The 18,152-nt window shown below is 44.6% G+C and overlaps 1 protein-coding gene across 1 annotated transcript in view; it reads right to left on the bottom strand.

Moving 5' to 3' along the window:
* Positions 1-635: 635 nt before the first annotated feature.
* The window catches only part of LOC124759088 (phosphatase and actin regulator 4-like), a 415,959-nt gene continuing 398,442 nt past the window's right edge, over positions 636-18,152 (bottom strand). Inside the window, exons 3-4 of the mRNA XM_047249088.1 lie at positions 733-861; positions 636-640 (exon numbers count right to left, since the gene is read on the bottom strand). Coding sequence (XP_047105044.1) covers positions 636-640; positions 733-861 — 134 coding nt within the window. The remainder of the gene's footprint in view (positions 641-732; positions 862-18,152) is intronic.

Genomic DNA, 18,152 nt, shown 5'->3' with positions numbered 1-18,152 from the left:
CATCATAACACATCAGAGCCAAAACGACAATCAAAACAGTGGACAAAGGCTGGTGAAAGTGCACCGAAGAAGGCAAACACCGTTTTGTCAACTGGTAAGGTGATGGCCGCTGTGTCTTGGGATTTCCAAGGAATAATCCTCAGACTATTTGGAAAAAGGCAGAATCATAAGTAGATCCTATTATGCTTTACTGCTGGGTCGTCTGAAACTTTGGTTGGCTGAAAAAACATCAAGCTTGGCGCGCAGTCTTCTTTGACCAGGATAATGCGCCACACCACCCATCAGCGATAACAATGGCGAAAGTGCATGAATCGGGCTTTGAATTGGTTCCTTATCCAGCCTACTCACCAGACTTAGTCCCACGTGACTTATTCCTGGCCCCTAACCGGAAACTGTGACTTGCTGCGTAGAAATTTTCATCATATGAGGAAGTGATAGTTGCAGTCAACGAGTATTTTGCAAAGTTTGATTGAACCCATTTTTCCGACGGGATAAAGAAGCTGGAGGACCGCTGGACCAAGTGTATATACCTCAAGTGGACGACTTCAAGAAGTAAGTTGAGTTGTTTACTAAACAAACATTTTTTCTTGCTTTTTGTACCAAACTTATCAAACCGCCCTTGTACTTCTGCCGCCCTATTCTAATTGGACGTAAACCTTTGTGGCGATTGACAGTAACAGAGTGTGAGTCTTTTGCTGGTAATAACCGCTGCTTTAACAATCGTCAGCTTACCCGTGAGGCTGGAGATGGGCGTGGCAGCGGGGGCGGAGGCGGGCGGCGAGGGCGTGTCGGCGGCCAGAAGGATGCCCTTCTGCACCAGCTCGTCCCGGTTGGCGCGCACGCTGATCTTCCGCTCCAGCGCTGCAACATCAAAAAACACCGCACGTCAGATGTCTTACATCTGATAGAGGGTACACAAAGCATCTGACACTTGCAGAGTGTCAGTGTGTGTGTGTGTGTGTGTGTGTGTGTGTGTGTGAATTCCTAATGGACCAAACTGCTGAGGTCATCGGTCCCTAAGCTTACAAACTACTTAAACTAACTTATGCTAAGAACAACACATACGCCCATGCCCGAGGGAGGAGTCGAACTTACGGCGGGAGGGGCCGCGCAATCCTTGACATGGTGCCTCTAACCGCGCAGCCACTCCGCGCGTCGCAGAGTGTCTGATAAATAATGAATCTACTATTCAATTACTGGTATTGTCATATTCGTTATTATTATTTGAGACAGAATGATTACAAACAGAGCAATCATATTTAGAGCTAACATAAGCATACGATCAGAATGATTACGAAACAATGACTACACAATAATTCAAAAATTTTAGTAGTAACGCACGCGCTATCAAATCGGAACTGAAGAGTTTCCTCGTGGGCCACTCCTCCTATTCTGGCGAGGAGTTCCCTGAAAAACTAAGCTGATTCCTACGTTATATTGCTTATTGCGTTTACTTAAACTTATGGCTCGTCTTTTTTGGGTTCATATACATTTTACTTTATCTGACATTCTTTTATGTTGTAATTTCATGTACTAACACGTTCCATGACGGAAATTTGCCCCTACGGAACTAGACGTGAAAAAAAAACCTCCTGCAGAACATAGTTTTTGAGAAGTACCGTCACCATCAATGTATAGGCTCTAATACGGGAGATGGGATCAGTTCTAGGCCTCTCTACAAATAAAGGTTTGGCTTTTTATGAGAGCTATTAAAGGCCGCATGACCACATTCATCATCACATGAATGAGAAGTTATTGTTCTTTCATTATCATACCATAATTGTAGGCCCTTAGTTATATCCCCGTTACTGTCTACACAAATCGAGGTATACTTTATGGACACTTAACTGAAACTGTCTTAACAGCCCTACCTACTACTACTTTCATTTCCATTGCATTTTGATCAATACGACTACTGTAAATATCGGATAACCTAGCAGATGCAAGACGCTTCTAAGTGTAGGTTCAGTTACGTGTCTTGTGTGTGATCGGTTATTCTTAATACAACAGATTGGAAGGAGCAGTATTGTTTTGTCGAATTCAGAGATTTAAAATTGATGAATTCCGATTATTAGATCTGAAAACACAACAATACTACCTTTAAACACAGAAATTCTATATAAGAAGGTAGGCTTCCGCGGCCGGCGTCACAGTGATTAAAATTTCATTGTTGTAAGTTTTTAGCAATTACGCGGTATAATACCCAGAAGAATTTTAATCACAGAAATTCTAATTCTATCTAGAGCACCAAGTGTATTACATTTTTGAGCAGAACTTGGACTCGCAATTAAAACTGATGCAACATTTGGACGATCAAATCAAGGAATATGTACAATAAATCGTCCTGAATTATTATTTGGCCAATGTTTAGAAATTCGTGGAGCAAAGACAGTAACAAATTTTACCAACTGTAACTGAAAGGACTTTAATAAATATAAACGTTAAATGATTATCTAAGATAACTTAACAAGGTGCTGAAAACATAGCGCTAGAACTAAGTCTAAACAAAACAATAACGACACAAACTTTTGGACAGATGTAGGGAAACAGGGTGGAACGAGTGTTGGTGGATGGATGGATTATGGGGCTATAGCCATCGGGTTCCTCAATACTGGATACGTTAGAATTATGGGCAACACCATTTTGAACCACAACAGGGCTTAAACACAGGGCAGACATAATGGGTGTTAAGAATGAATGATCAGAAGAGCCAAGGGGTAAAAGATAATAGGATAAACTAAACTTCAGCCGAGAGGGATTGGAAGGCCATTGCGAATTGTCATGCGGCGGAAGGTACACCCCTGCGCCCGACCAGGCACCTTCACCCGCTGTACCATGTCAGCGTAGTCAGCAAGTCGCTTACCTAATAGCAGGGGCCCTAAAACATTCCAATTTAAACTCATGGTACTATTAAAATTGACTGGGTATGTCAAGCGTCAAACCAGCGCTCCATCCAGGGCCCATGAATCTACATTCCCTTGTCGCCTCTCTATCGGTCACGCCAATCTGACACATGGATACATTCTACAACATGCTGCCCCACCCAGTTGTAGCTATTATGATCCCTTGGCTGTCGTCCTCATACTAATGGAGTCTCGTCTTCGCTCCTAGACGGCAGTGCGGTGGCTGAAGGAGGAGGAGTACATATGAACTCTGTAAAATGGATTATCACGTAAATCAGGGCTGTCCAACGCGGCGCCCCCGCGTGTCATGGTGCCCGTGATATGTTCTGATACCTCCTGGCACCCTACACAAGTACATTTCTATTCCGACGACTTCTAATATTAAATCTAGTTTCAGAACAAAATTGTCTTTTGTACTCTCGAAGCTGTGCTCACTATTTCTCTGAACAAACAGTGGACTTCAGTTATTGGGAATTGGAGGCGGAGTCACTTTAATTCCAACAAAGCTTTACCACAACCAATAAGTTAGCTCTTTTTTTTTTAACACTGTTGAGTGCACCAACAACTTCTTCCTGTGCAATGTCTTTGGCACTACACAGTATAACTTGAGAGTTTGTAAGTGTACTTTCAGCTACGCGTTTTGTGTATGATCTATTGCTCTTAATACAACATGACCAAAAGTCAAAGACAGTCAACAAGTGAGAGGCGCAGTATTGTTTCATGTGGCAGTGGTGTGCGTTTTTCCACGAGAAACAATGTAGGATATCATTTTTTGACAAATCGCACAAACGTTAATAGAGACTTTCGTGTTAATACTGAATTACGAAAACAAATTTAGAGACTTAAAATCTAAACTGACATTACAGTTTGTATGCAAAGCCAGTTCAGCAAAAATAGTAACGTGACAATGGCCCACCAAGAAGCACTGCTGCGGAATCTTTGTTGGATAGTCACAAAGATAAATCTGCATTATGTCTCCTGTAAATGCACTTCAACTGGTTCGCTAAACTGTTGCTAGACGTGTTGAACAGATTTTTAAAAACTTAGAATCTCAGTTGTATCGGAATCTGCAGTCGTGTGAATATCTTTCGCTTCAGTTTGATGAAGGAAATGGCATGTATACGATATTTTAGAGTTGTTTTTCTGGTCTTCATGATTTTACAGTCAAGGAAAGCATTTTTGAAATTTGCGAAAGATAGCAACCTTCCATTCTCTACAATTGTTGCTATAACAGATGGGGCGCCTCCAATGACTGGAAAGGACAGTGGGTTTCTTGCTCTTTGTGGTAAAGATGGTTCATTTCCGAAATTTCTTTCTTGTCACTGTACAAATCCACCAGGAAGCTTTATGCTTGAAGTTTGACCGTGTCATGAAACTTTTAACTCGTGTAGTAAATTACATCTAATCGTCATCTACACGTCACTGATTGCTCAGATATCTTTTTGAGCAGAGTGCCACAATTGTATAATTTTTCACCCCGTCGTAATGTGGCTTAGTAAGGCGAAAACACTGGAATGATTCTGCAGTCTTCTGCATGAAAAAAGAAATCTTTGAGGTAGGATATGAGAGATCTTCGGAAATTGTAATCTTGAAGGTTCAGAAATGGATATTCTGAATCTTCAAGAACATTTATCTTTCAGTTCATATTTTGCAGCTTCAAGCAAGTTTTGGACTTTGTTGGACGGAATAAATATCTCATTACCGTTAGTGTTGCTTTGAAAACTTATTCTTATTTTAGCTCGACATATCTTTCCGACGTCACACTCTCATTTACGAGCATCATCAAGAATAAATGCCGATCCAGCCTGATAGAGTTACATCTAGTTGAAGCATTAAGAACAGCTTGTTCCATCAACATACCAGATATTTCTCAACTTACAGCAAACACGCAATTCCAAACATCATATTAATTACGTAAGTTGTAAAACTAAGTAACTTTAATTATAAGTCTTTGAAATACCTTTACAGCATCACACATTTGTGGTGGCACCAATAATAATAATTATTATTATTATTATAGTGATTGTGTCCCCATCACCTTAGGAATTAGTTAAACGTTATATTTTCACCAGGGAGACGAATAAGACCGTTTTGGTGCAAATGGCTCGAAGAACTATGGGACTTAACGTCAGTCCCCTGGACTTAGAACCACTTAAAGCTAACTAACCTAAGGACATCACACACATCCATGCCCCAGGCAGGATTCGAACCTGCGACCGTAGCAGCAGCGCGGTTCCGGACTGGAGCGCCCAGAACCGCTCGGCCACAGCGACCGGCTAAGACCGTTTTAGGAGGGAGAGTATTACAATAGGCCATCTGCAAGTATAAAGAAACATGAGCATGAGCTGCCACTTTACGAATTATAGAGAAACATCTGGCTGTTTCCAACTTACTCTGTCTACTATAAATGGATCAGTTTATTACAGAAATCCCAAGGTAAGTTTTAATTTTACTTTGATAAGAAAGATAAAAACTTGGAATAAAGCTCAAAATGGTGTCTCCTTGTTACCATTATTTTTGCAGATTTAGGATATACTGATATCAGAAAGCTGTCAACAGATATTATTTGTGCCATCTACAATTTGTCGATGTCAATTTTCAATTCTCTTTTAGTAGTATCCTACAATTTAAGGAGTTTCAAGATACACTGCGCAGTTAAATATGCGAACGTCTGCTGCTTGGCCGTGGAACGAAAGATTACATAGTTTAGAGAATGCTGACCGGAAAATTTATAAACTAAAAAATTAATAAATCACGAAATACTTTTGATGAGAATATACGAATAAAGAACACATTAAAAAGAAAATTTCTCAACTACTGCGAAGAATTCCTGTTCAAAATTGAAGTGTGATACAAGAAAACCTTTCATCTTGTATTTGAATACTTTGGAGTTTGTCACTCAATTTTTTCAGGTCTGCTGAAAGCCTTTGAAAATGAAATCTGTTGATTAGTGCACCTCTTTCTGTGCAATGCCGAAGGAAGTGCTATCCAAGTGCAAATCTTTTTCTTTTCGTGTAGCGTTCACGGAATGAATGTTGCAGTTTCTTCTGAATGAGTCAATACAGTCAGCACAAACCTCATGACAAAATATACGTATGGGAGAAGCAGAATTAGAACTCCAAGACACCTGAAGAACGGCATACACGAACTCTAACAGACCCCTCGCAGATCAAGTTGACCGCCAGTGTCCGACCTAAGATTATTCTTGATGCATGTAATGAGTAGCCTCAAAATTAACACCGCACGGAACAGCAAAGTGAAAGTAAGCACAGTTTCGGGGCTGTGTCTGGTCCCTTAAACTGACATTTTAACGATTGTTCCTGTTTGAATGTTTACGGTGTCTACAGCAACCTCTGGTTTGAAATGTAGTTTGTCTCAGCCAATTACACAGAGGGTAACAAGCTTTGACAATGCTGATTACTTCCTCTGTGCGTAGCGTATCGGCTTCTCAAATATTCGAAAACTAGCTACGAGAATCTTTTCCTACAGTCCGTCTAGTTCTTCATAATCTACAGTATGTTTAAAAATTACGCCGGCGAACTTCGAGGGAGTGTAGAAGGTGTCTTGAGGAACAAAATGAAGATAGGAACCTAGGACCGGAAACGTCATCCAACGACGCTACAGAGTGTCGAAGTTGCTGGCGCCGGCGCCTATGTATCTCTTCTACAGCAAACTTGTTTTGCTTTCCTCGTTTTGGGAGAAGAGTTTGTATGGACGTAAACAAGTAAAAAATGTCTAATAAACATGGGCTCTAGAACGCATACCTTAAGAGCTACGAGCACTTGTTAAGTAGGGAAGATGAGTTTCACAGTATAAAAGATGAACAAATGCTCACAGATCTTAAGATATGCATTCTAGAGCCCATGTTTGCTGGGCTTATTTTTGTTTTGGTCCTTTACTACGAGCTCTGAATGTAATCTACCCTATTATATTAGCTACAACAGTACCGGTACATGTGTTCCACTGTCAGAGGTAGCAGAAGGTTTTGCTCTTATAACTTTCGACTCGTTCGTTTCCGGACCAGTGTCCCTTACCTCAAATTGATAAATTTACCCTTCTCCATTATCCCTGACAGTTTGTAACATTACCACGGGATCGCCCTGTATAAACATACATACATACATACCGAGCGAGGTGGCGCAGTTAGCACACTGGACTCGCATTCGTGTCCGGCCATCCTGATTTAGGTTTTCCGTGATTTCCTTAACTCGCTTGAGGCAAAAGCCGGGTCCGTTCCTTTGAAAGGGCACGGCCGACTTTCTTTACCATACCTTTCCTAATCCGATGGGACCGACGACTTCGTTGTGTGGTCCCCTCCTCTTACATCAACCAAAACATAGGCACTGGCACCTATAACTTCGACGCTTTGTAGCGTCATTGAATTGCGTTTCCGGACACGTGTTCCTATCGTCATTTTGTAGCGGAAAATATCTTCTACCGTGTATAACTGGAAATCTTTTCCCTCATGGTTAGTTGACTTCCCGGGAATCGTTTAAGTAGGTAACGTTTTATGAGAAATGCATTTTCACCAACTAAAAAACAATCTGATGACAGGATACCATTTGCAAGAGCACTATATAAACTCCAGTTTTCGAATACACCGCAATCAGTAACCCTCCCATTGAATCTAGTGCCTATGTAAATAGAGCAGTGCTTATGATTTACAGCCCCCATAAGAACGATACTCAAATGGCTCTGAGCACTATGAGACTCAACTGCTGAGGTCATTAGTCCCCTAGAACTTAGAACTAGTTAAACCTAACTAACCTAAGGACATCACAAACATCCATGCCCGAGGCAGGATTCGAACCTGCGACCGTAGCGGTCTTGCGGTTCCAGACTGCAGCGCCTTTAACCGCACGGCCACTTCGGCCGGCTGAACGATACTCCTCGTTTGCTTAAAGCTGAAGTAAAAGCTTCTTGAATGACAACGTGTTTCCCGTCAATAGCTCCGCAGCATCCTTGGAGCTCCGTTGTTTCCGAAAGATATCCTCAATAGCGCCTAATCATCATCATCCATTTCGTCCAGATTTACTGTCTATATGCAGGGCTTGGTCAGAAACGTAAGTGACAGGAATGGGAGCTCCTGATGGCCAAGCGTTTAGAAAAGAAATGCGTTTTTTGTGGCCGGACGGGCAGGACATAAGCCATTTGTATTACCGTGGTTACTAGGAAGCCGTTAGTGCTGTCTGAAACTCTACCCTATCCTTTCCATATTTAGTTCTATACTGAAATCATGAAGTAATGTGCAATAATGTGACAGTATTCACAACATGCAACGTCTTTTTCAATTGTTTCCAGACGAAAGAAGACGATACAGACGAACCTACCGAGGCTTCTAATATTTTTACCGCAACAAATGCGTAAGGTATTTCGCCTACTATCCACTTTGCCAACAGGAACAAGCCATGGGAATAAGAAGCAAAAAATTTGTGACCTAAAGAAAACGTATCGCCTGAAGAAACCCAGTTCGATGTGTTCGGAGAACATATGCTTTGTAGCACTACTGATACGATCACTGCCAATGATATTGACTCCGGAGGTGCAAAAGCACATAGAATCTAAACAACATTTATCGGCTGCATATATTACAAAATACCACGAAGCAAAACAAGAATGGAGATATCACTCCACTTCGATGGGTTCGCCTTCTCTTTCTCTTCCATACTGTTTCAATCTATCCTTCCACCTCTCCCAGTAAAATCACTGCTGCAAGGTGTACACTGATAAGCCAAGCAATTATGATCACGCCCACCGCGACGCTGTACACCGCCTGGTGGTGTTGCGGGCACGTCATGCGGTAACAGAAGTGTGTAAGCGAAGCGACCACGGACGGGGGATCCACTCTAGCGAAGATATGGGCTGCAAGTAGCGAAATCCATTGGGATAGGCGACTTCGACGAAGGGCACATTATTATTATGCAGAGCCTGTGAACGAGAATCTCGAAATCGGCGAAGCTGGTCCAATGTACACGGGCTACTGTCGTGAGAATCTACAGAAAGAAGTAGAAGAACAGTGAGACTGCCACCATGCGCTAAATGTTTGCATGTCTTCGACTCTTCGGAGGCTTGTCTGCTCTGTAAAGTAGTATACACTATGTGATTAAAAGTATCTGGACACTTGGCTGAAAATGACCAGTTCGTGCGCCCTCCATCGCTAATGCTGGAATTGCCCCACCCTTAGCCGTGATTACAGCTTCCACTCTCGCAGGCGTACGTTCAATCAGGTGCCGGAAAGTGTCTTGGGGAATGGCAGCCCATTCTTCACGGAGTGCTGCAGTGAGGACCGGTATCGACGTAGGTTGGTGCCGCCTGGCACAACGTCGGTGTTCCAAAACATCCCAAAGGTGTTCTATAGGATTCAGACGAGGACTCTGTGCAGACCAGTCCATTACAGGGATGTTATTGACGTGTAACCACTCCGCCACAGGCTGTGCATTATGAACAGGTGCTCGATCGTGTTGAAAGATGCAATCGCCATTCCCGAATTGCTCTTCAACAGTGGGAAGCAACAAGGTGCAAACATCAATGTAAGCCTGTGCTGCGATAGTGTCACGCCAAACAACACGAGGTGCACGCCTCCTCCACGAAAAACACGACTACACCGTCACACCAACGCCTCAGAATTTCACTGTTGGCACTACACACGCTGGCAGACGACTTTCACCGGTCATTCGCCATGCCCACACCCTGGCATCAGATCGCCACATTGTGTACCGTAATTCGTCACTACACACAATGTTTTTCCACTGTTCAATCGTCCAATGTTTACGCTCCTTACACCAAACGAGGTCGTTTGGCATTTACCGGCGTGATGTGTGGTTTATAAGCAGCCGCTCGACAATGAAGTCCAAATTTCCTCACCTCCCGGCGCACCGTCATGGTACCTGCAGTGGATCCTGATGCAGTTTGGAATTCCTGTGTGATGATCTGAATAGATGTCTGCCTATTGCACATTACGGCCCTCGTCAACTTTCGGCGGTCTCTGCCAGTCAACAGACGAGGTCGACCTGCACGCCTTTGCGCTGCACGTGTCCCTTCACGTTTCGACTTCACTATCACATCGGAAACAGTGGACCTAGGAATGGTTCAAATGGCTCTAAGCACTATGGGACTTAACATCTGAGGTCATCAGTCCCCTAGACTTAGAACAACTTAAACCTAACTAACCTAAGGACATCACACACATCCATGCCCGAGGCAGGATTCGAACCTGCGACCGTAGCAGTAGCGAGGTTCCAGACTGAAGCGCCTAGAACCGCTCGGCCACAACGGCCGGCACCTAGGGATGTTTAGGAGTGTGGAAATCTCCCGTACAGACATATGACAGAAGTGACATCGAATCACCTGACCGCGTTCGAAGTTCCGCGGAGCTCCCCATTCTGCTCTCTCACGATGTCTAATGACTACTGAGGTCGCTGATTGGAGTACCTGGCAGTACGTGGCAGCACAATGCACCTAATATGAAAAACTGATGTTTTCGGGGGTGTCCGGATACTGTTGATCACACAGTGTAGATGGTGACCAGTGACATCTCTGCCGAAAGAGCATTATGCTGGCACACACACAAGTGTTTCGGAGAACACCGTTCATCGTACATTGTTGAACATGGAGCTCCGCAGCAGATCACTCCTACTGTCCACATGTTTACCCAACGATATTGTCAATTACGATTGCAGTGGGCACAGGACCATTGGGATTCGACCGTCGATCAATGGGGGCTCTTCGGGTGACTTACATTTTTGCTACCCTAGGTCGATGGTCGTCTCCACAAACGCCGTCATCGAGGTGAACGGCGGCTCGAAATGTGCAGTGCGCCACGGATGCAGGCTGGTGAGAGCAGTCTTATGCCACTGGAGACATTCTGCGCAATCATGGAACCTGTGTCGGTAATCGAAGACACTCTGACAGCTATAAAATCCCGCATCCCTTCAGGCTTGGTATCTTCCCTGTCATCTTTGAGCAGTATAATTGCTCGTGTCTCGGAGCCAGAACCGTACTACAGTAGTTTGAGAGCCTCGGCGACCAAATTTGCCCGATGTAAATTCTATGGAACCCATATGCGTCACTATTGGGCGCCATCACAGCGTGCGCAAATCAGTGGCCCGTTATTTACGCGAATTAGATGACCTGTGCATAGACATCTAATGCTATATACCTCCATAAAGCTGCCAACAAACCGTGGGATCCCTGATACGCCGAATCAGTGATGTATTTCGCTCCAAAGACGGACAAACAAGCTGTCAAGCAGATGGTCATAATATTTTGGCTCATCAGTGCATAGCTTCGTTAGCCTTTGCTCTCTGAATCAGTTGCAAGGTACACTCGACAACAGCCAATACTTGACTGCCAACTAAATCACGTGTGAGTGCGCGCTTGCTTACTTGCAGCTCACAAGGGAACCTCCCCATCGCACCCCCCTCAGATTTAGTAATAAGTTGGCACAGTGGATAGGCCTTGAAAAACTGAACACAGATCAATCGATAAAACAGGAAGAAGTTGTGTGGAACTATGAAGAAATAAGCAAAATATCCAAACTGAGTAGTCCATGTGCAAGATAGGCAATATTAAGGGCAATGTAAGCTGAGGAGAGCCGTGGTCCCGTGGTTTGCGCGAGCAGCTACGGAACGAGAGGTCCCTGGTTCAAGTCCTCCCTCGCGAGAAAATTTTAATTTTTTATTTTCAGACAATTATCAAAGTTCAGGCACTCGCACATAATCAACTTCGCTCTCCAAAATTCCAGGAATTTTTCAGATTTGCTTGGACATACGCAGGATTTGACGGTCTACACACGGAGAAATTTGAAAACGTTAAAAACATATGTTTTGACAGAGCACAGGGAAAATTGTGCGACTGTGAAACTGTTGCATTCATTTGTTGCAGTTTATGTCACAAACCCTTATGTTTTCATCACCTTTTTGGGAGTGATTATCACATCCACAAGAAAACCTAAATCGGGCAAGGTAGAAGAATCTTTTTACCCATTCGCCAAGTGTACAAGTTAGGTGGGTCGACAACATATTCCTGTCATGTGACGCACATGCCGTCACCAGTGTCGTATATAACATTTCAGACGTGTTTTGCCGTGGAGGAATCGGTTGACCTCTGACCTTGCGATCAAATGTTTTAGGTTCCCATTGGAGAGGCACGTCCTTTCGTATACTAATCGCACGGTTTTGCGGTGCGGTCGCAAAACACAGTGAACAGAGACGTCAATGAACAAACGGACAGATCATAACTTTGCGAAAATAAAGATAGTAAAATTTTCGCTCGAGAGAAGACTTGAACCAATGACTTTTCGGTCCGTAGCTGCTCACGCTAACCACGGGACCACTGCGCTGCTGAGCTCATATAATCCTTGATGTTCCATATCTTGCGCATGGACTACTCAGTTTGTATGTTTTGCTTATTTTTTTCATAGTTCCACAGAACTTCTTCCTGTTTTCTCGATTGATCTGTGTTCAGTTTTTCAAGGCCTATCCACTGTGCCAGCTTATAACTAAATCTGAGGGGGGTGCGATGGGGAGGTTCCCTTGTCAGTAGTCAACTAGAGCTACTAAACCGCTTGCTACTTGAGTACATAACTGGTCTAGTGAGACCCAGCCTTCAGAGACAGTGCAGATCATTATTATAGTAAAGATAAGAGCAGTCTCTTTTCGTACCAGATCTTGAAAGTGATACTTCCAAAACCGCCTGCCGTGTACCCTTAGACCTTAGAAATAGTCAGCTTCATTGACTGTTTGACCACGAAGAAACAAAAAAATTTCGCTTTTACAAGGGTTCCGTGTCAAAAAGCGTATGCATTGTGTTTTGTTACAGTGAAGCGTTAAACTGTTATCTGAAAGCCGCGTGCTGATGTTTCTGACTACCCTGTTAGCTACATCACTCATATTACGTTCCGTGTCTTTCACAAGAACACTTGTGTCGTCTGCAAACAGAGTAATTTTTAAGTCAATCTGTCACACACAGGGGCAAATCACTGAGACACATCAAGAAAACTCCTGCCCTCCCCCACTCTCTATATGACCCCAGTCAGATTCAAGCTCCTTTCCCTGTTTGTTGACGCTGGCGGAAAACCTTCTACTTCCTATTTTCCATATACAAAATGAATATACAATTAGTATGCTGACAAAAAAGTGTCACGGTGGCCAATAATGTAGTTCCACCAGTTGTCTAAATTGTATTCATAAGACTACTTCACTTTTTAAAAAATGAGAATACCGTCGAAGACTAAAAGCCTAAGCAGCCTGACCAACTTTACACAGGACGGCGGAAGGTCAACAGAAACGTAAGCAACCTCGGATGTGCCCAAAGGATGCGTATTAGTACACTCCTGGAAATTGAAATAAGAACACCGTGAATTCATTGTCCCAGGAAGGGGAAACTTTATTGACACATTCCTGGGGTCAGATACATCACATGATCACACTGACAGAACCACAGGCACATAGACACAGGCAACAGAGCATGCACAATGTCGGCACTAGTACAGTGTATATCCACCTTTCGCAGCAATGCAGGCTGCTATTCTCCCATGGAGACGATCGTAGAGATGCTGGATGTAGTCCTGTGGAACGGCTTGCCATGCCATTTCCACCTGGCGCCTCAGTTGGACCAGCGTTCGTGCTGGACGTGCAGACCGCGTGAGACGACGCTTCATCCAGTCCCAAACATGCTCAATGGGGGACAGATCCGGAGATCTTGCTGGCCAGGGTAGTTGACTTACACCTTCTAGAGCACGTTGGGTGGCACGGGATACATGCGGACGTGCATTGTCCTGTTGGAACAGCAAGTTCCCTTGCCGGTCTAGGAATGCTAGAACGATGGGTTCGATGACGGTTTGGATGTACCGTGCACTATTCAGTGTCCCCTCGACGATCACCAGTGGTGTACGGCCAGTGTAGGAGATCGCTCCCCACACCATGATGCCGGGTGTTGGCCCTGTGTGCCTCGGTCGTATGCAGTCCTGATTGTGGCGCTCACCTGCACGGCGCCAAACACGCATACGACCATCATTGGCACCAAGGCAGAAGCGACTCTCATCGCTGAAGACGACACGTCTCCATTCGTCCCTCCATTCATGCCTGTCGCGACACTACTGGAGGCGGGCTGCACGATGTTGGGGCGTGAGCGGAAGACGGCCTAACGGTGTGCGGGACCGTAGCCCAGCTTCATGGAGACGGTTGCGAATGGTAATCGCCGATACCCCAGGAGCAACAGTGTCCCTAATTTGCTGGGAAGTGGCGGTGCGGTCCCCTACGGCACTGCGTAGGATCCTACGGTCTTGGCGTGCATCCGTGCGTCGCTGCGGTCCGGTCCCAGGTAGACGGGCACGTGCACCTTCCGCCGACCACTGGCGACAACATCGATGTACTGTGGAGACCTCACGCCCCACGTGTTGAGCAATTCGGCGGTACGTCCACCCGGCCTCCCGCATGCCCACTATACGCCCTCGCTCAAAGTCCGTCAGCTGCACATACGGTTCACGTCCACGCTGTCGCGGCATGCTACCAGTGTTAAAGACTGCGATGGAGCTCCGTATGCTACGGCAAACTGGCTGACACTGACGGCGGCGATGCACAAATGCTGCGCAGCTAGCGCCATTCGACGGCCAACACCGCGGTTCCTGGTGTGTCCGCTGTGCCGCGCGTGTGATCGTTGCTTGTACAGCCCTCTCGCAGTGTCCGGAGCAAGTATGGTGGGTCTGACACACCGGTGTCAATGTGTTCTTTTTTCCATTTCCAGGAGTGTACTTCTACTGTACTCGTTATACACAAACGATATATCAGATACTGTCAGCAGTAGTTACATTGTTCGCTGGCGTTTCTGTTCTCCATAGTAACGTATTAATGGTAAAGTTGTGAACGCCTGGGGTAGCACAAAGCTCAGTGTATGTCACAAAAAATACTAGTTTGTTTTCTGGTATGCCGTAAACATGAGAATTTAAAACCTCTCTTGCTGTTCTCCGATCACAGACTGAGGAGCATACAGAATGTATTTCAGTTGTTGTTGTTGTTGTGGTCTTCAGTCCTGAGATTGGTTTAGTGCAGCTCTCCATGCTACTCTATCCTGGGCAAGCTTCTTCATCTCCCAGTACTTACTGCAACCTACATCCTACTGAATCTGCTTAGTGTATTCATCTCTTGGTCTCCCTCTACGATTTTTTCCCTGCACGCTGCCCTCCCATGCTAAATTGGTGATCCCTTGATGCCTCAGAACATGTCCTACCAATCAGTCCCTTCTTCTTATCAAGTTGTGCCACAAACTTCTCTTCTCCCCAATTCTATTCAATACCTCCTCATTAGTTATGTGATCTACCCATCTAATCTTCGTGTGTGTGTTTGTCCTTAGGATAATTTAGGTTACGTAGTGTGTAAGCTTACGGACTGATGACCTTAGTAGTTAAGTCCCATAAGATTTCACACACATCTAATCTTCAGCATTCTTCTGTAGCACCACATTTCAAAAGCTCCTGTTCTCTTCTTGTCCAAACGATTTATCGTCCATGTTTCACTTCCATACATGGCTACACTCCATACAAATACTTTCAGAAACGACTTCCTGACACTTAAATCTATACTCGATGTTAACAAACTTCTCTTCTTCAGAAAAGTTTCCTTGCCATTGCCAGTCTACATTTTATATCCTCTCTACTTCGACCATCATCAGTTATTTTGCTCCTCAAATAGCAAAACTCCTTTACTACATTGAGTGTCTCATTTCCTAATCTAATTCCTTCAGCATTCCCCGACTTATTCGACTACATTCCATTATGCTCGTTTTGCTTTTGTTGATGTTCATCTTATATCCTCCTTTCAAGACACTGTCCATTTCGTTCAACTGCTCTTCCAAGTCCTTTGCTGTCTCTGACAGAATTACAATGTGATCGGCAAACCTCAAGGTTTTTATTTCTTCTCCATATTTAAGTACGACCAGTAAATGAGGATGTCGTTTCTGTAACGTATTGGTTCTCTTTCTCTCCATGTGTTTTATGACATAAGTCGATAATAAGACAGTTATGAAAACTATTATACACCTAGAAAATCGTTTTTGAAAGTTGCTACTGCACGAAAATAATATTTTTACCCGGAAGTGTGTCAAAATAAAAATAGCATGATTTAGCAAATAGTAACTGGTAGTTGTTTCTGTAAAAAGTATTTATTAATTTTTAACAAATGATAACGATGCAGAAGCAGGTAATACGGCTTAAGATTGTAACACTCGCACTGAGCTGCGCACCGGAGAGCTAACTATGCGACACACACACACACACACACCGGAAATCACTCTCCAACGAGGTGCCGCACCTGAGCCCTGCGGCAGAGCTTAACACGCAGTGCACGAAGCGACTGGCGAGATGCGCTTGGGGTTCGGTTAGTCCGCAGGAGTAGGGGTGGCCACCAGTGGTATGTAATGGCTGCGATGCCCTGGAGGGGGGACAGTGGGGGACCACAGAGGCGCGCAGCTATGCCAGCCGCGTCGGGTACTGCATTCACGGGACGCTGGGCGCCGCCGCGGCGGGCTGGACAGCTATAGTAATATGCGCGCCGTAAGGAGACCGCGCAAGGGAGCACAGAGACAGTGTGCGACGGGGGAGCTAGTTAATGCAGCGCCAGCGACTGCCCGTCTCGCAAGGCAGTAAGCTCTCCGGGTGGAAACCAAACCACCTGCCGTTTTGAAGCCAAATAGCAGCTTCAGGTACGCTAGTTGCGGATGGCGTACAACTAGGGTGACCAGATGCAGTTGTTTAAAAAGGAGGACAAACAGCTTCAAAAAGGAAGACAAAGGAAGAAAAAAAGAGGACACACCAAACGGGTCAACTGCAGATGAGGATACCACCCGTCAGCTTTGGACAAGTCACGTGACTGCCGGGAACTACCGGTAAATCTAGTAGTTAATTGTTACTGATGGTCAGGTGGTGGTTAACTGAGCAATATAAAAAAAAAATTAAAAACATTGATTGTGGTGACAGTGTGGCGTCAATTGTTTTGTTATGTCAACAACACGGAATTGTTTACAAAGCGAAAAACGTAAGGATATTCACCTCCCTTCATTCGACGCACCGCTACCAACATCTACAGTTCAAGCAGCAGCTGACGACATGTAAACTACACTTTTAACCTTCCGAATACAAATAAATTGAATGACTATGAAACAATGAAATAAAACCATGACAGTTAATCTGTCGAGTTATTTTTACCTTTATTGGTCACTGATCGTACCTTCCAGCTCCACATATCTTACATTCCGCTTCAAATTCATTTCTCCCTTTCTTGAAAGCCGAATATTTGCAGGAAAGGACATCAGAAAATGTACACTTTCGTTTAGGCACAGCCGAATATTTTACGTAACTCACTCGGTTAAAAATTACACTCACAACTCACACGTGCACTACAGGAAGCCAAGCCAATACAAAGCGAAGATACGAAACGAAAATTTTAAATAATTGATATTTGCTTTCGCTTATAGGTCGATCAACGATGACATGGATGATCCTGGTGCCACTTACTTACACCTCCTTCGTGTGTGTTTATCACGAAGGCTGTGCCAATAGTTAAAGTATTTAACAAAAGAGCAATAGAACGGGACGAATTGTAAATTTAACTGTATTGGCTCTGAGCACTATGGGACTTAACATCTGTTGTCATCAGTCCCCTAGAACTTAGAACTACTTAAACCTAACTAACCTAAGGACATCACACACATCCATGCCCGAGGCAGGATTCGAACCTGCGACCGTAGCAGTCGCGCGGTTACTGACTGAGCGCCTAGAACCGCTAGACCACCGCGGCCGGCATTTAACTGTATTACGCTCAACTTTGCGAAAAAGCCGGACACTGTAAAAATCCGCCCGGACCCCGGACAAAGAGCTAAAAAGGAGTACATGTCCGGATTAATCCGGACGCCTCGTCACCCTCCGTACAACAAAAGTTGGGGCAGCAACAAGTGCCGGCCGGTGTGGCCGAGCGGTTCTAGGCGCTACAGTCTGGAACAGCGGTTGCAGGTTCGAATCCTGCCTCGGGCATGGGTGTTTGTGATGTCCTTAGGTTAGTTAGGTTTAAGTAGTTCTAAGTTCTAGGGGACTGATGACCACAGCAGTTAAGTCCCGTTAGTGCTCAGAGCCATTTTGAGCCGGCAACAAGTATTTGCGCAATGGACACTACGTAATGTTCTCAAAACCCACAGGCAGAATACAAGGCAGTGGTCGCCTCGAGAGGCAGCACGGATGAGATGTACCGTATAAGTTAT

Source organism: Schistocerca piceifrons, chromosome 1, assembly GCF_021461385.2.
Source record: "Schistocerca piceifrons isolate TAMUIC-IGC-003096 chromosome 1, iqSchPice1.1, whole genome shotgun sequence".
In the NCBI taxonomy this organism is placed as follows: domain Eukaryota; kingdom Metazoa; phylum Arthropoda; class Insecta; order Orthoptera; family Acrididae; genus Schistocerca; species Schistocerca piceifrons.
This window is presented reverse-complemented; position numbering and strand designations above follow the sequence as displayed.